The 27,999-nt window shown below is 35.8% G+C and overlaps 1 protein-coding gene across 1 annotated transcript; it reads left to right on the top strand.

The window, feature by feature from the left end:
• The first annotated feature begins 33 nt into the window (after window positions 1-33).
• LOC131843670 (dual specificity protein phosphatase Mpk3) lies at window positions 34-27,999 on the top strand. Its single transcript, XM_059192357.1, has 6 exons — window positions 34-692; window positions 14,141-14,231; window positions 25,809-25,989; window positions 26,623-26,761; window positions 27,164-27,394; window positions 27,943-27,999. The coding sequence occupies exons 1-6, from the start codon at window positions 326-328 to the stop codon at window positions 27,966-27,968; spliced, it is 1,035 nt and encodes a 344-aa protein (XP_059048340.1). The 5' UTR covers window positions 34-325; the 3' UTR covers window positions 27,969-27,999.

Below are 27,999 nucleotides of genomic sequence, written 5' to 3'. Positions count from 1 at the left end.
CCTCAAATCAAACCCATTGTAAACGCAAAAGTTTCTTGCGGGGGGCGCTAGTAGTACAATTCGTTTTCCACTCATTTCTTTTTTCACATCACAGCTTGTTTAGCGCCTAGCTCGCTCGTTGTGGACGTTGTTTTTCGTGTAGTGTTTATTTAGATGGCTTTTTCTCATTTATATTAGACATTAGTACTATTATATTTTAAATTACTTTAACATTAAAATGTTTAAGATATAAAATCAGTCGTTAGCATGATTTTCGTGCAATAGTGCAACCTGTGCAACAGGCGAATGATCGTGTAAACAGAAGAGAGAACATTGTGATTTCAAAATGCCTACAGACTCTGAATGTGAGTGCGACTTAGTGTCAAAGGAATGGTTGTTAGCAAAACTTCGCTCAGACGAAAGGGACACCATCCTAATAGATTGTCGTGGTTCAAATGAATACTCTGTATCTCATATAAGGTCTGCGGTGAACTTTTCTATACCGACTATAATGCTGAGACGGCTAGCCGCAGGCAAGATCGAGTTGTCGTCGACAGTACAGTGCAAAGAGTTGAAAGCCAGGATCGTGCATTGCCGAACGCGAGGTATCTTCGTTTTGTATGGAGACGGAGCCTCCAGGGATGCGGATTCTGTTCACGGCATCTTGTTGAAGAGGCTTAAGCAAGATGGTGTTCAAGTTGTATGTCTTGAAGGTCAGTCATATTTTTATATTGAATATATTTGTCACTGTGACACTGCAGCAATGCATAATAACATATCTTTCAATATTATTATGCATATGACCAATGATTGTAAAAGGAAAATCACCTAAGACCCTAGTATGAGTGGTAAAATTTATACCTAAACTAAAAGTATGGCTTTTAAAATATAGTTATTTTCAATTAGTCAACTATTTAATTTTTTGAACCAATTTAAGATGTTCAGTAATTATTAAAAGACTGGTACTATAGTCTCGGGACATTAAAATATTCTTTTGTAATCTTTAAGTAATTACCTCCTCCCTCCATGGTCATAAAAGGGCTATTCAGACATAATCAGTCCAATATTAAATAAATAAATTAAAAATCATAACTTTTTCTGCTCTATTGACTGATCAATAATTCAAATCGTTACCTTACTTTGCTATTGGGACACAGATATTGCATATTATTTTATTTTCAACATTAGAGAATATTTTATAGTTGATAGTATTATCTCACAAAAAATGTCTAGCAATGTTGAAATTTTAATGAAAACATAAACTTCTAATGTTCACATGACAAATTTTTTAAGTCCAGAAGTATATCCCTGGAAAGGTAATGCATGAGAAGTACTGTTGGATTCACACTGTGTTCTATGATAATTTTGTCTTTAGGTATGGCTTACTACTTTCCCACATATAGGCTATGCCCATTCAAAGTGGTATAAAAAAATTCTTATATATTAGAACAGAAAGGGAAATATTGTCTTAAAGGTAATATACTGTTACTGTATTTTTGACCAAATACATTTTTTTTTAAATTCAAATGTGACGAAGACTTTCAAAGTAGATTTCAAAGAGTAACAAATGGATAGTATTAGAAAACAGCACATTTTTAACATATATTTTAGTGAAAGACGACTTATGTGTGTAGAACATTTTCTTTTTTATCATTTTGTTATAATTTTTTTCATGACCTTAAGTAGTCATAGAGTATACTGCCTCACCTCAGAGTATATTCATGAGTAAAGGTATTTGAATTACATTGAATGAAATCTAGTGTTATGTACATTATTTATATAAGTTCTTAATACATTTTGCACACATAGTATTGCAAAGTTTTTAAATATTAGTAGTAACTAATAATTAAGTAGTAAATTTATAATTAATTTATAGTCTGTCATGAAGACAGATATATAATAAAAAGAATCCGGATTAGTATTATTTGTTTCATAATATAATATTATGAAATAAATAATACTAAAGCCAGGTTAACTAACCAGATTAATGAAACTAGTAAAATATGTTTCCTATTTAACCTTACTGATAAAAATAGGAAACAGTTTAATGTTAGTCTTAATCTTCAAATCTAAAAGCAAAGTCATCTAGCTAGATAAAATTCTTTTAATAGGTTGTGAAAATGTTCAGATAACTAAACAATGAACTCAAAATATTGTTTAATGAAATATTTCTTATTATTTGGTAAATTTTGTCATTGTTGTAATTCCATGGCCTTTATCTTATTATTTGGGGTTGGTGCAGGAAATTGATATTCTTCATTATTACTATACTAAATGAATTTTAAAATTAGTGAAAATTTAAGTGTATACTAGCTGTTATTCACAATTCGGCCTGCACAAAGTTTTATCCCCTCCTCCGTCTATCCACATCCTTCCTCTCAGGTAATATTTTGATATAAAAGAAGTCTCTCTGTCCTCATAATATCTTAATGTTAAATTTCATTATGTCAGATCCCATCAACCATTTAATCATAAAGGTAATAAACAGACAGCCATATACATTTTCGTATTCATAATAATGTTATAGATACTAGGGGTAACAAGTATATATTATAACAGAACTGTTGTAATCCAAGGAAGCGTAATAAACAACTACATGATACATACAATATTTTTTCCCACACAAGTACATCATCATTCATTCAGTTGTTTTGAACACGTAATAGGTATAACATGTTACCACGCAGACAAGCGTTTCGTAACCATTCATTGACAAAAAGTATCTCAATGTCTGTACCTATCTAAGTAGATGCCAGTAACATGATAGATGCGATACTTTGTCTAATAATCTCGCAACTATCAAATGTAATCAATGTAATCAGATATTATGCACGCACAAAGACTTCGACTTTAACAGGAAGTTCTGAAATAAAGATTTTTATATAGTCGTAATTCTCTGGTTATGCAGGAACCATAATGATAATGGTAAACGATTTTGCTACCTACCAACATTGTCAAGGTCGCGCTGGCGTCAGAAAAGCTCGGCAAAGGGTTTCTATATCGCAAATCAGATACTAGTTTTATACAAATCACAAGTCCGATCTTCTCTGAAGTACTGCTCTATAATCTATGATCAAGAACTCCTGGATCTAGCTTGCTCCTTTTGACTCGGTTCAGGAACGTGCCTTCGTAAGAATTGTCAGTGATCGCCATCTCAGTAGCGGTATTGAGCCCCTTAGTTTGAGGCGAGACTTCTCCTCCCTGTGTATGTTCTACGGATTGTGTTTCTCTACCACACTTTATAGTCTAAGGTGTCATCCCTTAGGTTTCAGGAGTTTAGGCCAGTACTGTTTTAGAGAAGTTTGCTACCGCGCATACTTATAATGTGGAATCAATTACTTCCCGAGATTTTCTCTAGATACTATTGCATAGGATTTTCAAGAAAGGTATATTAAGGTTTCATAAGGGTGCACGTTAAGTGCATGTGAGATCTGTAATGTTTGAAAACCTTCGTAGGCTACGGTAACTGATTAGCATTAAATGTATGGTGTATGGTTAAATAAATAAAGTAATGTAACCATGATATACGCACTACGGAAAGTCCCAATATTCCCAGTGCCCGGGGAACGCGTAAAGCCGGGGTAAACAACTAGTCGCAAGCAAATTGCATAGTACAGAGCGTTATACCTATGTCCCACGGTACGACGACGTTATATCCGGAGTGCTGTTCATGTACATGAATATGCCAAATACATATATATATATATATATATATATATATATATATATATATATATATATAGGCGACGACGGTTAGCACTTACCGTCAGGTGGCCCGTCAGCTTGTATTGTGCGTTGATAGACGACCTCGGTGGTCAAGCAGTTTAGTACATCGCTTTGCTTCCGATGGTCGCGAATTCGATTTATCACCAAATCAAACATTAATTAATATAAGTATTATTGCTTGTATCGGTCTAGGTGTTTTCTGTGTATATTATGCATTTCTGTATTTTTATCAGTTGTCTAATACTCATAATATAAAGATAGAGGGTAAAAGACCTTGAGGCCGAAGTCCCACTCGAAGGTCAGTCAGGTATCCCTTCAGATAAACATTACTGTCAGCGCCGCACTGCCCCAGGCGTCTGAACGCAACCGATTGCGACAGCTGGTCGACAAGGTAATGTAGAGTCGCGATCCTCAGCATTGAGGGAATGATTAAGAAGAGAAGATCAGTTGTCTAGTACTCATAGTATAAGCTCAGGTTACCTTGGTTCCGAATGTCGCTGTATATAATGTCTAGGGTTATTATTATTATATTTTTATAGATAGTCAGGACAACCAATTATATAAGTATAGAGTAGCTATTCCGAAATCTAATTATGTTCGCATTATTATGAAACACACGTAATATAGATAAAGATAGGCAGGTAGGTAAGTTGAACCGTAAACTGAGGTAAACTGAGCTAAACGTATCCTCCACATAACAACATTCTGCGAAATCCCTGGAACCTTTAGCTGATAAGGAAAATTGCCTGCTAAAAATAAAACAAACTTTTGTTAGAAACATATCTATTTTAAACTTCAAGTACACGTGTCGCCTCATTGTTGTTAGGTTTTGTCTCGTTGTAAAAATATGCCTAGGATTAAAAGAAATAAATAATTGTATCTTAAAAAGCCACCGCAGCCGCCTACCGCTTTCTAAAAAGACGGTCCAATTTTGACAAAATGGCCTACGGTTGTTATTTAAATTGTGCGAGGGGCATATAAGAGCTATGCCGGAGGTCGCAAGTCGAAGCGTCCGGTCCTCCAAACGTGGGAGAGGAAGTCGGCTACTTATTGTGCTCCTCAATGCGAGACGAGACGGTATGTAGATTATGATCGCCGACGCGCCAGTTTGTTTCAACTGCCTATGTGTTATTTCATAGATTGTTAAAACGTGTATGTTATGGATATGCTAGGTGAAGTTTGTTACTCATAATTAATTTGTACATAAATATTTATAATTTTTACGCATAACAAAACTCATCAGATTCATTTAGTAAATGTTATAAATATAATAATTAAAAAAACATTGCTGTTAGTAGGAAAAATGAGTGTGGGAATGTTATTCGGCAATAAGCCAATGAAGATTTACGGAATACATTACTAACAGCAAGTAGTTTAAAAAAAACATTGTAAAAATGAAATATTATCACAGAAAAGAATGACGAACTTATATAAAATCATAATCGGGGAACAATATGTCCTACTGACTAAGGGCGAAGTCCAGAATCTTTATAAGAGTGAGCGTAACAATGGAACTGCATAGAAGAGATTTAACAACCGGGCTGTTTACTTACTTAATAGAGCTCTAGCGTGAAGATAATAAGAGAAACAGATTCTATCATAGATATTAGTTCAGACAACATAACAATATCAAAAAAGATTTTATTATACTATACTGTAGTCCATTATTTAATTTTTTTGTGCCCTATTCCCACGTTTTGAAATTACGTAATAATGTAATTAGGCACTTGATATGCAATAGCGAATAAAATCCACACTAGACCAGTCTCATAGTTAGAAGAAAATCGAGTGCGTAGACTTCACTTTTACCACCATAATTGTTTAAAGCGATGATCAAAGGGGACCGGATGTGAATACTGCTTCGATCAACGGAAGAACGCTGCAATTTTATTAATAAGTTCCTGTTTCACTAACGTCCTGCCTACTTCTTCTATTTAACACTCCACATAAACACCTGCTCTGTATGAGTAACAGTGCACGTAATTTATATTCAGGTTTGTGACATTTCGAAAAAGAAAAATATGGTAAAATAAAAATCAGTCACTTGCAGAAGTGATGCACGTTCCATTTACGTAGATATGTTTACTGCAAATATGATATATTTTTGTAGACTCTGTAAATGCTCCATTCGACTACCGATAAATTACACCTTTCCCTAATAATGTATTAGATAATATAGAAATTCATCAACATTTCTATTTAGAGTCGAGTCCAGAGTCTTAAACATAAAATAACTATGTTTATGACACTATCCAAATAAGTCGCGAACTTTTATTGTGATCTTTATACATTTCTTTAATGTTAGTGGAAAATAATAGACTCCAAATGCATAGTTAATAATAATTAATTAATTGCCAATATAAACAGATCTAGTCTAGGTAGAGGAATAGCTGTGCTTTAATCGATGGTATAATATATGGCACGTGTGTTCTGTGAGCAAATAGCATAACAGGATGTTGTCTGCTCCGCGCTGAATGTAAACTCTTTGGGTTGAACATTTATAATGGCGGATGAAATAGTGTGCATCTGGCCGAAGTGGCTGGCTAACGCTAATATAATATTGCTCATAGAGGAAAACGAAACGTGGAAAGGAAGTGTGATCTAAAATTAGATCATCTTGTAAGAAATACAAACGAAGACGATGAAGTCTATACTCTTAAAATTTTGCAATACACATTCTCTACGAAATTTAGAAACGCCCTCAAGCAATTTCGGGGAAACTGATCCCGAAGTATTTACTGTTGATACAGAACCAGTCGTAAGGATATGGCATTTTAACCAACACGATCAATTAGAATGAACGTTTTCGAAATTAATTTCACCGATAAATGAATCTGGACATTCTTGGGGAAAAATTCTGAGTTTAAGCAATACTATCATTGCACCTTAGCTTCGTAAATTGTTAACTTACATGAATACTGACAGTTTTATTCCTAACCAGCCACCCATGACGTCGGAAAAGCAACAGATCAATTTCATGAATATATTTATACCCGTCAAACAATGATTGTTACGAGGCTACTAAGTGATTTAGAGTTCACTCAGCATTGATAAGTGTGAAAACGTAAAATGTTGAATGGAGCGCAAAGACAGTGTACATAACATTCGAAGGCGTAACATTGGCATTGACAGTTTTTGTGCGCTGATGTAATGTCCAATCCGTGGATTACACTTTGTGGTACGTTACACATTGTATTCGGGTTTTATTTATGTCTCGTTGCGCTACGTTGATCTCGAATAAAAAAAATAGGCTTAGTTACGCTGTTGAGGCACGTAGAGGTCACCTATTTACTAAAGCAAAACTCATGGTGGTTTTGATAATAATTAAAATTGTTATGCACCTAAGTGTAATGAATTGATATTGGCTTACAGTACAGGAATGCCTCTGTTCCTCTGATATGGTTATCGGAACAATTATCTTTGTCCAACAACACTAGACTTATTATATGTAGGTCTGAAATCGGGTCTCTCATTAATTACTTATTACATCTAAAATACTGTCACTAAGTACCCTATACATATTTTTATCTTTAGTACACTGTGTTTTATTTCATATTATTGCTACCTATTATTTTTTTCCTACACTGTTTATATTTTTATAGTAATTGTATAATATATAAATGTCGTCGCAAATGGAAATCAAATATCCTTTATACATAAATAACTTCATGTGGGTAGTATCTTCAAAGGTTATTTTCGTTATAACGCCTTGAATATTTCAAACTTCATCTCGCCAATTCTAAGAAACTGAGCGAATTAAAATCCATTGACGTCATTCCCTACATTTCCAGAATATTGCTGTACATTGTTACAATTAGGTATATTAACCATTTGTTTTATTGTATTACAGTAATTTTGAAACGACGTACTTATCTGTAAGAGAAAACTTCTAATAAGATTTTATGTAGATACTTAGATATATTTGTTTTATTTATTTACTTAGTAATAAATTGATACTGTTGTAAATAAAGCCCTACAAAAGCTAGCTTAAATAAGTGCCCAATGATAATATAATTTTCTCATAATTAGTATGATTAGTTTAAAGCTACCAGTATTCGATCTCAGTTTCAATTTCAAGCAGTTAAATGTTGATAAAGCTTAGAGCGGGTTTAATGAATGAAGTCAATCGAGAGGCCTATATGCCATCATAAATACGTCGTCTGCCATGCTCGGTAAATTGCTTCAAATTGTTCCAATAGAGTTGATTAAACTCTATTTAAAACATAAGTATGTTGACGCTTGCATTCTACTGCTTTCGCTTCCTCTGCGGTTGATATATTTTACGTATCTGAACTCGAGCGAAACAGGTTCGCTGTTGTGTAACTAAAAAAAATGGCTCCTGATATTTCAAATTATATATTATTCGACAACATAATACCAATAAATATTGAATTTATTTGGATATGTCTGTACAGCTTCAAGTGATGGTACACTGAAAAAGAATGTTGTATGTTTTAATCAGCTTTTTCGAAAGCACTTACATCCTAAATTATTAAAGCTGGAAAATTAAATTGTTGGGTATATAAATATGAATGTTACGTGGGCACCCCTAACAGAATATTTCCAGGAACACTGAGCAAAGATAGAGGCTTTACTATAAAATAATCAATCAAAGCTTTTGGTCGAAACTTCGTACATTTTCTTTATCCCAAAGAACTTACTTGACTTGTTTGGAATTGTAATTTTAATTATCCGGTTGTCTTTTTTTTTATTCTTACAATCAACTATTAAGCTGTAAAATATATTTGTCGGCTTAATGTATCAATATTTTCGAACTGTAATCGTACTTTAAATGATGAGCAAGTAAGTATTCGCCTCTGCATTCGATCTACGATTTCAGAACAGTGGGTTCTCAAAAATCTGCTTTGTATGTTTGTTACACAAAATTTGGTCCAGATTAAAGTTATTATCTATCGATATTTACGTCATTATTACACGCCGAGTCTAATTTTTGTTTTTTTCGTCGGTAGAGCCCATCCCCGAGATACTGTGTATAATATACTTATATATAAATATATTTGTATTATTAAAAAAAAATCTAATTTAATTACATTTACAATCCGTTTATATGTGAGTGATCACTTTATATATGATACATATATATAATATGAGTAATCATGATCCTATAAATGATATGAGAAAAATGTTAGTTAAAACTATACAAGGTTGTTGATAAACGGGATGGATGGAAGGACACGGGACGGGCCAAGGCCTCCCCATTTGCACCTGCTCTCAGCTGCCTTGTTCCTCCCCTCTCGGTCCCTGCCCCGCTAGCCTCGCGCCACCACCGCATCGGCACGAGATACCACGTTCTTTTGCTATATACGTCATTCCATCCTTTGCATTTATGCGATTCTTATTCATTTATGCGTCGTTTCCTTTAATTCATCACTATCGATCGACCTTGAAGACCGGTCCGGTCTTTCAATTTGGTATTGTTTAATGTTTGATGCCGCCACGCCGTTTTGCTCAGGCGCCATGTCTAAATTATTTTTATGGAGTGTATATTATTATCTCAAAACGATGTCCTTCAATGCACGGTCGCCGGTGGGTGGCCGGTAGCCCGAAACTGGTATAAATCACGTTTGCAATACGTGGGCGTAATTTGCTGAAGATTTTGCTTTACGTGGTGTGGGGCGAATTTTATGGAGTCCTTGCCATCAGGACGTATCGGGGCGGGAGGGGAGCGAGGACAAACGCGGGGCGGGCGAGGGTACGGCGGGTTCATTGAGTGCGGCGGATGAATGGGTCGCGATGAGTCACCGGATCGATGCGGTGCCGCCGCCGACCCGCGCGCCACACGCCGCCCCCGCGCGCGAGGCACGCGGCTGCGTGTTACAGATCTGCCAGCTTGCCTGCTGCTGGGGCTCATTTTCTACGCGTAGTAGAGACAGAATAGAAATTCACAAATATTTTGTTTTAGAACCTTCATTATTGTACATCGTAGTCGAATGATATGTTTATGAAAACCAATTATTTATCACTTTTAAATAAATCTCTAAATTTGAAAAGGCACTAATGATACTCTCTATAACGAATTCCGGACGAATTGGTTATCAACAACTTACTAGCTTTCTGAAAATAAATTATTGCAAAATATACCTATATCGTATTTAATTGAGTATGATATCGTTAAAAAACGTTAAAAAAAATAACTGCAGTAAATGCCAGAAAAAGATACTTGCCAGTCTGATCTTCGACCTTTCATGCCTATTACAAAAATGAAATAAGAGTCTATTCAGCCGCTTATACTATATTATATAACTTTCGGAAAAAAAATTCAAATCCCTTAAAATATAGTATTGCGTATTATTCGCTCATCATCATATTTCAGTACAGTTTTGCTCCAAATTACGTATTAGTTTATTATTATGGTTCTGCAACCTATTTTGGAAAGTTAAATTTTGAGAATAGTATGACCAGCTACTTAATTGTATAGGTAGGTATATACTGATGTATTTACCCATTTGGTTTAAATATAATATTAATAAAGTATTTCAAAAATATTTTCTTACCCTTATCTTACTCGGTTCTATACACCAGCTATTGTTTTCTACATTTTATTATTTTAAGGGACAGTTATATTAAACTAAACGCTCTTTTATATACTTCTTCGTCTCTGTTTACACCAAGTGTGTTGTAGGCCTAGAGTTGACTAAAAGCATACTACAAGCTTTTGTCAATAGGAAATTCAAAAATAGTTTTTGTACATTGTCCTTATTTTCTTTTAATCTTTCATGTTTATTGCTTATTATTATTATAATTTTTATATACATGAATCTTGCTTTTTTTTCATCCTTATATTTCTATGTTCAACTCATTTCTGTTTGAAATGAATTCTATTTTCTGAATAAATCCTGCTTGTACTCATAATTCTAAAGTTCAATCGATCCCATTCAATATGATTGAGTACTAAACATTAACGAAAATAAATTGAATATTATTGAACTGGTGGAAAGTTAGTCTGTCGGAAAACTTACAACCAACCATATTACCACAAATTGCGGTTAATGTCTTTAGTCATGTAAGATAAGGTAATAGATTTTTTTTACTTGTAATATATCCACTCGACTATAGGCGCTTTCTAGGTTTTATTAAACTGACCTATCCTGACCCATCTGAATGCTTCTGGAATTACTGATGTATAATATATGTAGTAAACCTATTAATTTTGCAAGGAATTTTCTTGTATACTTTGTTCCTGTTGGTTATTTGTGTAATTACTTCTACGAAATTACTGGGTACAGAGACGTGACACGTGTTAACACCTTACTTTAATGATTTGAAAAGGCAGGCTGTGATGCATAGTGTGGGAGTTACAATATCTATAACCGTGTCTAATGTCTAAATGCTATGTTTACCGCATTCTAATCAGATAAAGTTTGCCATTCCATGCCTTATAGACAACATCTAACTTACTTAATGTAGTCCTCGCGTATCCACGGACAACACTACTTCTTCTCCGTCTCCTTCTTTAGACGCCCGAATTATATTTTGTCTTATATGTATATTGTCTCTTAGAAAAACACGGTGGTACCCGATGAACATTTAGTAGGTAGAGTCGAATTCGTACATGGCTTAGTAGTAGGTACTACTGCTTATTACTTGGACAAATTGAAGTCTGGCATAGATATATCTGGTTAACGCTGACATTAGCATCACAATACTGCCAATGGGCAGGAAATGGCTGACCCTGGCCAACGGAAATGTACGTCCTCATCGCGACGCTACGCTAGCACTCATGCATGTACGTGACATCGCAAATTGAATATTTACTTTTATGATGTTTTGATAGAATTAGTCAACTTCGTCCTCGTGACCGAGACATATTGGCTGATCGAGATAAAAATGCTATGTCCTCCATTCCAAACAGGCACCATGTTTATTCCAAATTACAGAGTTAGCTGGAGCCGTTTAGACGTTAAGATATATATATAACTAACAATTTGAGAGGAGTAATTCTGCATAGACTAAATATATTTTCATATCAAGTGTTATGTCATATGACACATATATCAGGTACAAAGGCTAAGGTTTCCGTTTTGCATATTCAATTTTGAATTTCTATGATGGACTCTTAAATATATTTATTACTTCATTTTCATTTGTTAAAGCGAACGTCTAGTTGTTATCAGGTATTGAAATGCATGTACAACGGGAATCGCAAAAGAAGTCATGTTCGTGCCGTGGTCGTGGCACACCAGCACAGAATACTAATAAATTATTACTGACCTGACACCAACTAGCCACGTCACGATCACGACACCGAGGGGATATAAAATTTCTGTAGCACTAGCTTTACATGATCACGAGTCGCTATAAATCCACGAGCGATATGGTCGCAGTGAATGGGGAACTCTCAATGAAACGAAGACAATGAATGAATGAAATAAACTTGTAAAGTATATTAAGTACACACGAACTAGAACTCGACGTCGGTCGTTACAACACATCTCGCTGTAACAAATAATTTTAGGCTACGATCGTGTGAACGTATCTAATTGGAGGCCTTTCAAATTTCAAAACAGTTTTTCTGTAAAATTCATATTTGACGTAATTTCCGGTTACCCGGCTGTATGAAATTGTTATTATGGTTATAGTAGTCCTTGGCCGCTTTAGTAATTGCATTAATAAATATGAATACAACGAACTATCTATCTCCTACAAGCACTGGATGATAACAAACGTGATTTCGCAAATATTTAGTACAATTGACACTTTGCAAATTAATTTATTATCTATAATATCTTTGTATGTAGGATTAACACACATGTAAGTACATATACAGTTGGAAAATCACCTTCAAATTAATTTAAGAAACTCTTATTCAGCAACCCTCGAGTGTACCTTAAATATATTGGACAGACACAAAACCTGCAACTTTTTTTCGTATAACTTTCATGTAGTTCATCATATCGAAATAAATAGGTATATTTTTTCAATGAAAGTTTTATTTATCCAGATTTGGTACAAAAATATTAAGTAATAAACAAAATTTGGGTACGTCTGTCTGCCATCTGTCTAGTAGTTGTATGTATACAGATGCCAGACACATTTTAATCTTATCTATATCTCTAAGTCCATGATCTTCTCTCTCATTTAAAGCATGGTTCGATAACAAATTTGTTTTCCACATCCTTATCCGTCAAATTGTTTGTACGTACTTTTGGTCAATGACAACTGACAAGTGGACATGATAAAGGCAATAAATAGAACATATCAAATACCACAACTTTTTACAATTGAATTTGGGCAATATTCATGTAAAATTCTCGAGGGTTAGAGTGGCTTGGTTCGAACCTGAGGGCCCGAAGACGCAGTTCGCTTAACACATGGCGTACCAAGCAATCGAATGGCATCGTACGTCTTTATTTATTTTTGGTATTTACAAAAAACAATTTGTAAACCAAAGATATATTGTAAACTTTCGCTCTTCGATTAAAATGATAGCGTAGTTAGAAAATATTAAAAATTTTGCATTATTCTCTCACTCGCTTTAGCCTTGTATACCATTACAAGTTACCGTATATCACTCAAGTTTCAAATTAAGGCGAAACTAACGGTAAACCGGCGTCCATTAAAATCCACTAAGTTGCTTAGGATGCACGTTGCTCTAATTTAACACTTAAATTTATATATATTGTATGCCTATGTATAAGTAATATAAACATATATATCTGTAAGATATTCCAAACTGAGTAGTAGGTATGTAAGACGCGCCATATGAAAGTGATATTACTGCACTGATCATAGTAATCAACAACCGTCATTGCGAATTTCTACACATTAGTCCCCGGTTGCACTACGAAGTGTATTACTGCAATTTTGGTAACAAACTGTACTATCTTCTTTGGTCGCAATTGCAATTTAATATTGTATACATGGCCTTGGAATATTCAGCTATGCCAGGAGATATGTTCACAACATCACTAAATTAAATAAGATATTAGGTGAATAAATACGTCTGTTTACTATTTAATGATTTGTATGTTTTAATTGATTAAAATAATTTGATATCTTAAATCTACACTTATACTACTACTATATTAGGTGTAAGGACGTAGTGCAGATTTTGGGACTTAACAGTAGTGTATGAGAATTGCAGAAACACTGCAGATGAAATCTGGTACTCCGTAGTTTGCCCTTACTTAATTCGTCACGAAGATCTAAGTTACTAATCACATACCATCACTATTCATCACTGATAGCGTGCATAATTAGCGACAACGAATGCAGTTCATCATCCATAAGTAAAAATAGTGTTCTAAATATTCGACAACAAAATGTAGTTATGTTTTTTAACAATAGTTAAGGAATGCCTAACCAATTCACACTAGTTACACAAATAGTTCGAGTCCAATTTTTCATAGATAAACAAATGACAATGTATATTATTGTACAGCATTATTTAATTGTGCTCGTCTATTGCCCACAGGCGAATTTGCGGAGTTCCATCGTTCGTATCCGGAGTGGTGCAGCGAAGCAGGCGCACAGCATGTACCTCATCTGCCACTCATGGGATTACGGTCAGTATTTACACACGCATAGAGTGCATAATTTTACGTAGATACATGTCCCTTATATCCTTGTAGACTAGCTACTATCATTGTTTTATACGTTTGTTTTTATGTGTCGCTACTAGCCGTTTCTGAGCGGTGATGTCATGATTCGTTATCAGCTAAGGTCGTTACATCGGGTTCATCTCATAGGTATTAAGTCCGTGGGCTATAAAAATACTACTAGTATTGTGATAACTGTGTAAATGGTATCAATAATTATAAGTCTAAACATCCCGTTTTCTACCAATATATATTAATCTTTTTGTAATAAACATGCATGTTTACAATATGTTTTACAAAGGTCAAGCGATATAACTTGTCATTGTTTTAGCCACTATCATGAAATGAACATGATAAATTATGCTAATTAGACTAGATGTCATTGTTTACAACAACATGTTGGTATTTCTCTTAAACATAAAGGAAGTCGCCGAGCACGGCTGTCTCAATGCACGGACGCAAACGAGGAAACTTGCGCATGCGTGGGAAGCTGATTTCATGCGCGTGAGACGTTTTCTTTAATCACCTCGTGACAGCGGAAAAAGTAGCCGGTCGAATACCCAGCTCCGGCGTAACTGGATACCAATACTGACTTTCTCGGGTTGTTGATGAGCATACATTTATTGGTATTTACGGAGAACTTATGGGAATTCGTTCTTTCTGATTTGTTTTCGTTCAGTATAATTACTGCTAAATATTTCGGTTACGGTAGAGTGCTGCGAATGTCTGGCCCGCTGATATACTGTAGAACGGATGTGGAAGGAAATTGGGTTGTAAACCGAGCAATCGAAATTAATCGAATGCCCATGAAGTCGAGTCATTGCATCGTAATCGACTGAATACAAAAACTGGTCAGTAAACTGCGTTCCCATAGCATAAAAATAACTGGTTTTCATTTCTACGAGAAAACCTGCGAGCTATCAATGCGCATCGAGCAATTATGACAATTAAAACCACTGTAAGTACTGAATAAGTCTATGTATGCGAATACTAATGATACTTAACTATTAGTTAAGCAGAACGGCGGTCGACGCGTGACTCAAAACATAAAGCAAATTCTAAGTAATAACGGTGATGACTGGTGGATGAATGATGACGGATATGCATGCATGTAACACGTTACTCATAGAATAGAAGGATAATGTACCGAACAAAAATACGAGTAATCATATCCTTCCATCCATCATACATGTACCCATAATATCTTGCACTATAATTAAACTTTTAACCTGATTTTCTTTGATTGTCCTATTATATATATGTACTTTAAAACCCCGTATGGAACACCATGAGTATCATTTATTTATGTATTAATTTTTAAATAAATAATTTGCCTGTTTGCCTCAAAGGAATATATAAATTGTCTACTATGGAGTTATTGATTTATCTTCATCTGTTACGAATAATTAAAAATCGTATACCGACTTTTATCGTATATTATAATAACGTTTCAAGTTATTTTATTAATATATTGCTCCAGCGTGATTATTTTTAAAAGACTCAAATATTGATTTTAAGTTGGAACTGACCTATATAAATTGATGATATTTCAATTAATTTACACATGAAATGCTTAATATAACAATAATGGCTGCACATGGTCGCAACGATTTTCCAGATTGTATTAGTACTATTAACACCAAGTCGTTAAGTGCATATGTAACTACAAACTTGTATAGAGTTCGTGCTTAGAATTTACATAAATTTTCTACAAAATGACTTCAAATATGATGCAATAAAAATCGTTAGATGCGATTGAATTAGGTTGGGCAGCCTTCAAAAATGTTCATATTGTCATCTGTCAACACTAACCTAGGCCTTGTTTATGCTGTCCCGACACCAAAGTCAACATGTTATTGATAAAATACTATTCACAAGCATTCATACGCTATTCTATTGCAGTGAATCAACGTCAAAATTTCCATTCATACGTGCAGAGTATTTGTACAGCTGTATGACAACCGTGTCACACGCCTACCGAGGTATCAGTAGATTTAACACAACAGTGTTAATTATAAACTTTTGCACGCCGCCGTCAAAATTGGTAATAACTGTTGAATATTCGAGTGAAGTTAAGAATTTAAGACCTGGTGTATGATGGCTTTCTTCAAATGATAATTCTTTTGTTATGGTCACATTTGTAACCACAACTACTTATTGTGCCGAGCTCCTTTTCAAGTTTCTCAGGGAATATAAAATTCTTACCGCGTCACTGACGCATTGCAGTCGGCAGATATAAAAAATGTTTGTTCAATAAATTCATTCATTATTCTGATTCGTGAATGGCCCATGTTACGCATACTTCGACCTAAGTTAAGCAGACATTCGCTTGTCGTGTACAGCACTGCAATATGAACGGTGAAACCTAGATAGCACTATGGACTCAATGAAGTGCGCTCCATTCATGCGCCGAGCGCGCATGCGGCCTCCGCCGTTCACTATTTCCCTGCGCAAATTCACGCTACATTACATACAAAACTATCTTCTGTTACTGGAATTCAGCCTAGTAAGTAGCCGCATCGATGTGAATGAATTATTTTTTGAGCGTATTGGAATTGTATTCCGTAAGATTCTTCGTCATTTGCACCGATATAATTAATCTTCTTTAAAATTCATTCAATTTACAACTGTAAATTGAATGAATTTTAAAGAAGATTATATTCTATTTAAACATATCATGTACTGTATTAAAGGATTATTTACATTATCAGTTCGATCATATGAAGATTGCACAAGATAAGATTATTTTTATCTTTACATTTAATGAAGTATTTACCTATGCGAAGTGTAATACGTATGTAATTCAGCCATCTGAACTCCCTAGCTAATCGTAGTAAATTGAAAAGATTTATTTATATTATTTCTACTTCCTTTGTATTACTTTTTTCAATTCTAATTGGATCAAACGGCCTGATCTCGCCCACGTGTGCCTGTCTGACGTTTCCCTTTCACGATAACGTACCTAAACTATAAATAGCAACATTCAAATTTATGGTGTAAATGTAATAGCACCCACGCGCGCAGAGCGAACCGCGCGCGGCGAGCGAACTTGCAACACGATTAATTCAAAGAGCCCACTCTACCGCCTCTATGGCGGTTACTTATTAATAATTTGTGTCTATTTTTACAGCGTATCCAGAGAAATTCAGAGATACTAACAGGTATTGACCTAGATAGCATTATCAGTTCATAGATTTGTATACTAAATGTGTGGGAGTCACACATTTTACAGAAATAAATCAAATTGTTACCACTTCAGCGGTAATTATAGCACATTTTTAGCAGATGTATAGCAAAAATATAGGACTGGAAACATCGGACATTGAGAAAACATATTTTTTACAAAATAAACCTTTTTATAGTTTGTTATATTAGTATTTAGAAACTATATAGTCCAGGGAAGTGCGAGGAATAGACTTCCGTAGCTGGTAGATCAAACAAACCATCAACGAATATGAAATGTGGTTCCCGGAAGATTTCTTGTGTATTTACTGGTATCATGGCGTGTTTCTCCCCGCTGGATAAGCAAATATGTATTAATGTTAAAACAAATAGTCGCATTTTAATAGATTTTACAGAATCTGTAGCAATTACTTAGGCCTCATGTCTAAGATTATTTTACGTTATATATACACAATCTAAGTTATTAATAAATTAACCATAACAACGTATTATTCTTTAGCGTTTACTAAAATCTACGAAATATTCTAGATTCATTCAGAGTTTCACATACACATACTGAAAAAGCAATAAGGAGGGGACGAACTTTTCCAATTTTACGACACCGTAGTCTTGTATCTTGCGAAGGTATCAAAAAAACTTGTGCAAACTTCTGATTGTATTTAAGAAGATGTGTTCAATGGCACCTCTATTCATATGATATAGGTATACCTAGATGTCCTTTGCTGTCGTTTATAATATTAATGATAACACTAAAGTTCTTCGCAATACTTTTTTTTTTACCCTACCGATTCAGTTATTCTAACTCTAGCTCATCTTAACTAGATTTCACTTGATTTATTCAATCTCAGTCTTGCTTATTAACCTGTAGCTCTACTCTGTTTAATCTCAATATCGATTTTAATTGAATACCTTTTTATACTGTTTTTTTTTACGTATTCAAGCCTTAGGTGAAATATGGAATATATTCGATTTAGTTTTCACAATGTCAGTTAGTTCTTCTAATGAACACGATTTATAGAAATACTAGATCCCTAAAGGATAATCGGAGAGTATTAAAAAGTGCGAAATAGCGTAATGTAATGGATCATGGGATCGGAATTAGTTTCCTGAATAGACTGGCTGATGTCATCAATTCTGGTTTGTTGGATTACAAAGCATTCTTCCAATAATTAAAGTTAGATTGGATCGTCCATTTAAGGGCTTAAATGCCATTATGCCACATATAGTAGATAATTAAATTAACAGACGCAACAGACAACGAAGGCTTCACACTTGATAACACTGCTCTTTGCTCCACAGTTTAGAAGTAGTTCTAAATATAATAATGTTGTGTTAGTCTATGAGTATATTTGTTATGAAAACGAGATGAAAGGAAGTTACCAGATTTGTGTACCAACCTTTGTATTTGCATGTGTAATAATTAAATATTATGTTTATTTATTGGCTATTTATTTGAATAATGATGCTCTAATATGTACTATGTCTAAGTAAAAGTATTCAGACGTAGCTGAATTTGGTCGCAAGTCTTAACTAATTTAAATTGTAACTAGCTACCCGCCCCGGCTCGCTCGGGTGTACATGTAAACCACCTCTGGAATCACTCTATCTATTGCTAAAACTGAATTAAAATACGTTGCGTAAGTTAAAAAAATCTAAGCAATCAGACAGCGGAAGTGACTTATATATTATACTGTGTAAAGAAGAAAAAAATTCCAATATATATGTACATAGAGTGTATTATCTACACAATAATCAAACCGTGTGAAAGCGGGGAGAGACGCTTCTGCTTAGTAAAGTGATTTATGGAGGCTGTGAGGATATTCAATTCCAGAGAGCAATGCGTTCATGAGCGTAGGCTGGGTCCACCCAGGCTCGCTTACCCTCATTAAATTCGCATTACGTGCACGGTGACATTTTTCATCGACCAGTCAAGTTGGGCAATATTACAAAGATTTAAAAATAATCCAATAGTGGATTATTCCCTAAGGTCAGATTTTTATCAACGGCAGCTAGTATATTTAGCCCTTATATAGTTGCCATTGTCGTTGGTCACGCAACGCTCCCCACTCGATATCTGCAAGACTGACGTTGAAGAAAAACTAAACTAAACAACGTATATTCTTCAAGTTAAAACGTCATAGTTTCTATAGTCAATTTTATAGATTAGTGTAGCTTTTTACGCGACTACATATTGAAATACTCGTCAGAAATTATCTTAGTATCAAGAAATGAGTCACATCATAGTATTTATATGTAATAAAATATTTATTACATGACTATAAATGCTTACAATGTTAATTATCTTGTTTACATTGTTCAATTTTAATGATGTACAAACAAATACATTTTACCACTGTAAAATGTATTTGTTTGTATGTATGTAGTCTTGCAGATATCGAGTGGGGTAATTGGTAGTAGGTATACCTATAGTTATTATACGGTCTATATTCTTATAATACTAACATTATTGAGTTGTCCTTTTGATTATGTAAATCAAAAACGTAGTTACAATTTCTGTATAAAATTAATCTCAAAACGCAGTCATAAAATGGCGGACCATTGTTATGTTTACTTCTCATATAAGTAAATAATTATTTGAAAAATAAATGAACCTAACTACTATTTCTTGAAAAAAAAGTGATGTTTCTTGTAAGGAATACGAATTACTTTCAACTAAAATAAAGGAAGTTAGTCAACTACTGTACTAACTAAATAGAATTCGAAGTAGCTTAATATTGAGTTTTACGATTATATATAAATCATATGATCGCTGTTACTACAAGGGTATACAAACCTATAGCTCTGAAACAGATTTATTGACAGAAAAACATTTTTTCGCATTTATATAATGTTAGTACGGATTATGATTTTGTCTCAAGATAATATTTTTTTATATTCTTGAGGCTGGATGTCCATCTATATAATTTGTATAGATTGATGTTTAAGATTGAACAAGCGGTAATGGCTATTGATGCTTTATTACTCATCAGTTACAAAGGCGTAAGTAATGAATTCATCGTACTATATTTAGTATTGAACAAACACATTAACCGCTTCCGAGTCCAATTACACGGTACACATTTGCCGTGGTTCCTCTAAGCTAATATAGTGCAGTTTCCATGATGTCACGCGGCGTGATGAAACCGAGGTCCTGTGGCAGCCAGGCGTAGGTTATCGGTGATGTGACGTCATTGGGGTTGACGTCAGCGGCTCATCGGTCGCACGGTGCGAGTTCATTCACGAATTTATCCGACAGCCACCGGTCATGGTCGGCGACAGGATAATGTTACTACAACAATTATTAAGTCTGCTCAGCACAGTATCAGGGTAAACAACCCACGACGAAACGGTTGTCATTAGATGATCAGTAAATTCTATAAAATAACATGTTACACTATACAATAATGATCGTATTCGTATGTCTATGTTTATTTTAAAATAATTAGTAATATTATATGTAGATGGGAGAATGTGTCTATCTGATGAAAATTTTGGTTATGGCATAGATATTGATTATACATTGGCTAAGGATATAAGCATACTTCTTGTTGCGTATATAAAACATTAAGGTGATGAAAGTATGTATGTAGTATCAATTATTTTTCAAAGGATACAAAACTTGTCACCAAAATAACTGACTACTTGATTCATCAATTCTACGCAGTCGCGGCCATCAGCTTGCTATGTATAAAATACACACTCATCTATAAGTTCCCGATAACCGCATGTTTTAAATATATTTCCTAGATAAATTAATTCTCAAGATGGGTACATAATATAAACTTTAACCAACGCCAAGTTTTTTCTGCCTTCGAAGTATTTCAGAAACTTCATACCAATTTATTATCTTTTTATTATAAAAAAATAAACATAAAATCTGTAAAAGTGAGTTTCTTTCACAGATTTTTTTGTTTATTTTATGATGTTAAATATTAGTATGAAAATTCTATTCTATACTACGTTAATCGAATGAAAATTAATAATAACCATGGACAATTCTAGTAGCGGTTTGTATTGGGGTTTTAGAAATTATTTACAATTTCGAACTTTACTTCTTGAATTAAATATAGATGTTCCCTTTTGGTTCATACCGTGACTTAGAAGAACTATTTTGCTTAGCCCTAATTTCTAATTCGTTATTATTCTTTAATGGGTCAGAAATGGGATAGAAAATGGAAATATTTACTATTTATGTAAATACATCATGAAACTCCAGGAGTCTACTAAACACCACAAATTGAAAACACTAAGTTGTATCAGAAGTAAATGTACGATGACTATCCGTGAACTAAAACTAGAATACGAAACAAATCCAAGTATAGACAACTGGTAACATTAGGTATATACGAGTAATCTCACCGCTACGTTGAAAGATATTTTCAAGCCACCTGGACTGGTTTTAATAAAACATCAGATGCTTTTAATTTGCCCACGATAATATGGTGTGTCAGTGACAGCTATAGGCAAAGAGCAGGTAATTCAATGATACACCTGCACGAAGAATGCACTTCGAGAACGATCTCACCCAGTGCATAACTTACAAACAATGTAACTCTTTGCTTTTGACAGTAAATAATTATAGCCATTTTTCAGGATACAAAAAAAACTGGTGGGAATTAAAATACTTTGATAATTTGAACCCCTTTATTATATTCTATTAATAAATTATAGACACTCAATATTTTTCGCAACATTCTCACAGACTACCTGTTGTACGTCACTCAACGGAGGCTACCTTAAAATAGATCGTTGGAAAATTTACCCCACACACACAGTGTAGGTGTGCGAGAGTGGCCTACGACCTCGACACAGTTGCTAAAATACTTAATGTCGGGCTACATTTTTATATATACTCAACTCTATGTGAATAACTTCAGGATTCTCATAAAAATAAAACAAATGCTTTGTCCAGCCGAGTCGACTCGTTAAAAATCCTGCCAGGATGAGAACTAACGAGTCCGGCATTAAAAAACCGTCCCTTGCAGGCGGTCATTGGCAGCGGGTGGGTCGGTCCGCATTCCTGTGCGCTAGCGCACCGCACGCACTCGCACGCCCACACACACCGGCCGCGCTGTACACGCTACTAACCGACCTATCGATGACGAACCCTTTTGACGTACAAAGTGGCCGGCTTGAATGTATATACAATCTGAGCGTGTCGGAGGTGGCAGCCTGCCTGCGAGGAGGCAGCGTCCGTCCATACATATTGAAGTCGTTCATTAATAACACGGCCGAGCGCGTCACGGCTTCCGGCGGCCGCTCGACACCCATCGGCATGGCTATTCAAATATGATTTGAATTCGCACGAAGCTGTTGTCAGTTACACAATGCCATACTAATAATACAAGTTCTGTGAGCGAACTGGAGTTATTGTTTTCAACGAAATGAATTGTCAATGGCGCTCTATCAATGCTATGCAATGCATTATAGCTAATGTATGGAGATGACACGGATGAAGTCGGAGTTATGGATCGAGATGTTATATAGGTAAACGAAATAGGTAGTGTCGTTGCCATTATCTGATCTTTTGGAATGGCATCGGGGTCGCGTGGGCGAGCTCCCCTGAATGGACGTGTCGGATGGTCATCGCCCACGCACGGCCCACGCGGCACGCCGCGCCGCACGCCCCGAGCCCCACGCCGCGCCGGCACCTACTATGTGCCTAGTTAGGATAGTACCTGCTCCATGGCTGCCCACTCGTTCACTGAATAATTATCTAGATGACCACCAACGCTCTTATGGCACTGATCTAATTTGCTGTTATTGGTAGCGATAGCGATAACGTTATACTGACTTATTTTTTCTATAAAACGCGCTCCTTCTTAATTTGCAACTGTTTTCCGCGCCGCTTCTTCAGAAGTTAAATACCAAGTGATTTATAATAATTGTATGGTCTAACTGCGTTCTTGAATCATGAAGTTATTCTTTAAGATTAATCCACTAATTATTATTTAATATATTCAGTTCAGACTAAAATAGTTATAATACCTACTTTTAAACGAAATATGAACTTGACATATTCTAATTGGAATGTGTATTGATAAATTTCAGTAATTTTAAATCATTGTAACTCCTAAGTCTATATTTAATAGTAGGTATAAATTATTTTCATTATTATTTCGGCCCAAAGCTTCAACAATTCATTATCCACTCGTGAACACATGCCTCCCCATACACTACCATTAGATGAATTAACTTCCTGCAACATATTACACGTCATACACATTTAGCGGAAAATCGCCCTGCGTTCACCTATAATCATCATCGCCTTATAGTTTCTCGGTTCTTAGAACAGTTGCCGGCTTATTGCTACTTGAACTCACCGATCCTTAACTCTATATTATATCCATCATTTCAACATTCAACCAATAAGTTTTAATCCATCCTATCCATCCATAATTGGACGGATAGGCTTAAATTAATTACTGCACTCATGTATCATTATCATGTACATATGTGAATTGGTATATTATATGGGCACTATTGTAAAGTCATCAAAGTACAAAGTCGAGCAGAGGTCATGTGTATCTTTTAGTAAATCAAATTTGGAAGTAAAAGTATAAATGTTCGTTACAAGCATAAAACGTTAACTCCATAGTAAAGCTGTAGTCTCTATTCGCAGAATTTGGTGAAAATAAAAAGTTTTTATTGGCAATAATCGTAAGCGATTGCTCAATAACCACTGGCTGTGAGAATCTTCAATGTATAGTCGTAAGTTTCTTGTCTATGAAACCACTGGACAGCAGCGTGATCCCCTAATTTAATAGCTTTGAAAACAGCAAACTGAATGGCGGTGAGACGATTGAGAGGGCGAATTTGGAAAAGTGTCGCGTGGGAGTAGACGCGTTGGAGTCGAGGGGCACCGTGAAGGCCGCGGGGTGTGAGGGTCGCGAGGGGTGAGGGGGCGAGAGTAAGGACGCGGCACTGTGTGGGCGGCCATTGAGCCGCGGGGGCAGGTGAATGGTGAACCCCGGAGCCTCTTCCCCCATTGAGCAGCCCGCGATCGATCGCTGCCTCCGCCCGGCCCGCCCGGTCTGCCCGGCCTCGCCGCCTCGCCGCCTCGCCACCCAGCTACGAACCGACAGACATGCTCCCAACTTACCGCGTAAAACAATGCCAATTCAAACGTAATCCTTTACTTGATATTAAATGTATACATGGTACAAAAAAAAGTATTAATATCTGTTTCTATGGTTTGCTTGTTGTTCTTACCACGATGAACATAGCAAACACAATTGAGCCAATAAGTAATTCGTATGAACGTTTTTATATATTCTATCTAGGTTATATACACGCTGTCAAATAAGTAGAAGGCGGTGCTAACCGACGTGATGCTAACTTTGTTGTTGGAAAAAAAGTTTAAGTTATTAAATTTACTAATTACACTAATTATGCCTACAACCACTATACAAATATAGACAATATATGAATTAATTTCTACCACAATAGCTCGCTTGACACATCTAACAATTTATGGCTTCATGTACACAAGCGGTCACACACCATGCCACCATCACGTGATTGATACTAAACGCATTAGTTGCCTATGTGTTTAATGGATAGCCTTCGTTATTGGATTATCTTGATCATTAGGTTTCATTAAATCATTCTAGATATAAACTAACGAAAACTTACTGTGGCCATAATTATATTATTATGTAATCTGTGAGATTAAATAATAATGTAATTATTAAGTATTGGTATTGCGCATTTATTACATTAATGTAATATTAGTACCGAGTGTTAGGTATACTGTCGTAACTATTATGTAGTATATTGTTTAAAGTTATGACACTAACATAATATGTTACAAAGTTGCAACTGCATGACTCAAGCAATATTTTCCCTGCATTTTTCTTTGTTCTACGTCTAAGTACACTAAATTATATGTGACTGAGGTATTCTATGCAATTCTACAACTATGTTTCTGTAATTGTGTTATAGTCAGTAATTGAGATGGAAATTTGCTGAATTTCCTAATTTTATACATAGCTGATAAGGTGGTGTGTAGCTGATAAGGTCACTAAACCCCATTATTAAAAGTCCTTTCTCCGTCGTTAGTAAGGATTATTTTCCTATTTTTTTTAATGGAATGGTGCACTCGCTAACGGTAGCTGCCCCTAGCAAGACACCAGTGGGGGATGATGAGTCTGACCTCATGTCGGGTCAGTCAAACCATAGTGGCAAATTCACCATGAATTTAACGTGGTGGTTTCCAGGGGCAATCGCGTGGTGGTCAACTTGACGTGGTACATCGCTAGCAATGGAGTTATTTAATCACCACCACATCACTAACAATCCCCTATTATTTTCATTGTAAAATATTAAATTATAAACGTAACCACTTTTTTAAATTTACAGATCACTTCGCATATCCGGGTCTGGCTGTGAGGAGGGCCTGTCGTCCGGTTCATCATCAGAGTGCGAAGAAACACATACCCAGGTCCAGCAGGAGTTCCCCATCGAGATTCTACCCAACCTGTACCTCGGCAACTCTACGAACAGCGAGGACTGCGACGCGCTCGCCAGACATAATATAAAGGTAATTCCAATTTTTTTGTTTGTTAATTTCTTTTGCCCTTTGCATGTATCAATTCGTCTACGGATTTCTGAAAATTGTAATATTCAGTAATGGTTTATATATTTTTTCATCAGTAGTGTTAATTCAAAGCACCTTGTTCTAAATATTGACGCGCGCTATATTATCCATATAGCAGTAAAATCACTATTCGATTATTATATTTAGCGTATAGAGATATACTTTGTGCGAGTCATGTACATAAGTGTCTTTTAAATGTCAAAATCGCAAAATATGTATGGATTTGAACGATATTTTTTATTTTTATTGAACAGTTCTTTAATGTTCTTATTAGCAAAATATGTTCAAGCCATTTTTCAGTTTACCTACACCTGTTATCACGGTATTTGAAAATAACAAATAGTATTGATGTCGAACTATAAGCGTCAAGTATGTTACGAATAATTTACTTTGCAAGGAAAACACGCGATAATTAATACAAATAATTAATCGTAGAATGAGATAGCACCTATATCTTTGTCGATATCATGGCATACAATGTACGATGCGACTACAACATCCTGTATCTTGCGCAATCTACTTGCATTTATCTATTTTGTTAAAACTGCTAATGTCTGTATTAATTGGTTTTTACAGTACGTACTGAACGTAACTCCGGACTTACCGAACACATTTGAAGCTGAGGGCTGCGGCATCAACTACCTCAAGATACCGATCGCTGATCACTGGAGTCAGAACCTCGCCGTTCATTTTCCACAAGCTATACGGTTTATAGGTTAGTAAGGCGCGAAAAGGTCATCTATAGATAGAGCTACATTATAAGCGTACATAGACTGTATTCCATACAGGCAGCACCGCACGATTCTGCTAGTTTTTAATATTTTCTATTAGTGTAGAATTAATGTATCTCCATAGTAAACTAACACTGAGTTAAGCAATTTAGCCATTTAACTTACTTACTAAATCGTTACATTAAAATTGACATATACGAATATGTTCATAGTAAACTCAGTATTTTTGCTAAATTCTACCATTCTTGTATATCTCTTTGCTTCGCTTTATCTACAAGTTCGCGGTTCCTGATACATTTGCGATACACTGTCTATTTGGTCGACATACATCCGTCAAATTATTAACATTGAAGTCAAATATAATGTTTAAAATTCTGATACCGCAGAGGAGGCGATGTCGGCTCGGTGCGGCGTGCTGGTGCACTGCGTGGCGGGCGTGTCGCGGTCGGTGACGGTGACGCTCGCGTACCTCATGCAGCGACACCGGCTCTGTCTGCGAGACGCCTTCGAGCTGGTGCGCAGCCGCAAGACCGACATCGCGCCCAACTTCCACTTCATGCGTCAGCTGCACTCCTTCGAACGGGACCTCGGCCTCCACGAGCACAGCGCCAGCCTGAGTAAGGTCTGCATTGTATCTACGTCACACAATTAACGGTTCGCCCTGCACTCGTCCGTCGCCGTTTTCCTTTGATCTGCGTAATCAGTGACAGTCCTAAAGTTAAAAATGAGGCAAACGTGTCGCATTCGAATGTTGCGCGTGAAAATATAAATTTTAGCTTAGTTTAACTGAGGCAGGTAGACAGATAGATTTTATATCAAATCGTCGTATATCACCTATTTCTGCCGTCGAGCAGCTTCCTCTGTAAGCTGTGTTTTGGTTTGCAGGATGCGGTAATGAAACTGCAGGGTACGGAGGCATAACAACTTAATCATCAGGTATGCCAACCCACGAGGTCTGCCAAGGGAGTCGCATGACTACCTGTTTATGTGGTGCTGTTAGTCTGCATAGTTATAGCTGTATAATACGTAGTATAGCGTAGGATAGTAGAGACAGCCTGATCGTTCAGCACGCGTAACGGTCACTGGCGTAACGGATGCGTCGCAGAGCGAACACCTCGGTCGCGCTGCGGTAAGCGAGTGCGTGACGGCGGCGCTTGTGTCGTAGGTGCTGGAGGAGCTGGGCGTGCGTGAGCTGGGGGCGCGCGGCGAGGAGGCGGGCGCG

The sequence above is a fragment of the Achroia grisella genome, unplaced genomic scaffold (genome assembly GCF_030625045.1).
Source record: "Achroia grisella isolate CSIRO2021 unplaced genomic scaffold, CSIRO_AGI_Agris_v1 utg327, whole genome shotgun sequence".
NCBI classification, from domain to species: Eukaryota; Metazoa; Arthropoda; class Insecta; order Lepidoptera; family Pyralidae; genus Achroia; species Achroia grisella.
This window is presented reverse-complemented; position numbering and strand designations above follow the sequence as displayed.

What these genes read in the sequence shown, in the direction of transcription:
- LOC131843670 (XM_059192357.1), top strand. Translation starts at nt 326, where the DNA reads ATGCCTACAGACTCTGAATGTGAGTGCGACTTAGTGTCAAAGGAATGG. An exon ending in TCAAGTTGTATGTCTTGAAG is followed by an intron (nt 693 to 14,140) that starts GTCAGTCATATT and finishes TATTGCCCACAG; the next exon opens with GCGAATTTGCGGAGTTCCAT. An exon ending in CGAGCACAGCGCCAGCCTGA is followed by an intron (nt 27,395 to 27,942) that starts GTAAGGTCTGCA and finishes CTTGTGTCGTAG; the next exon opens with GTGCTGGAGGAGCTGGGCGT.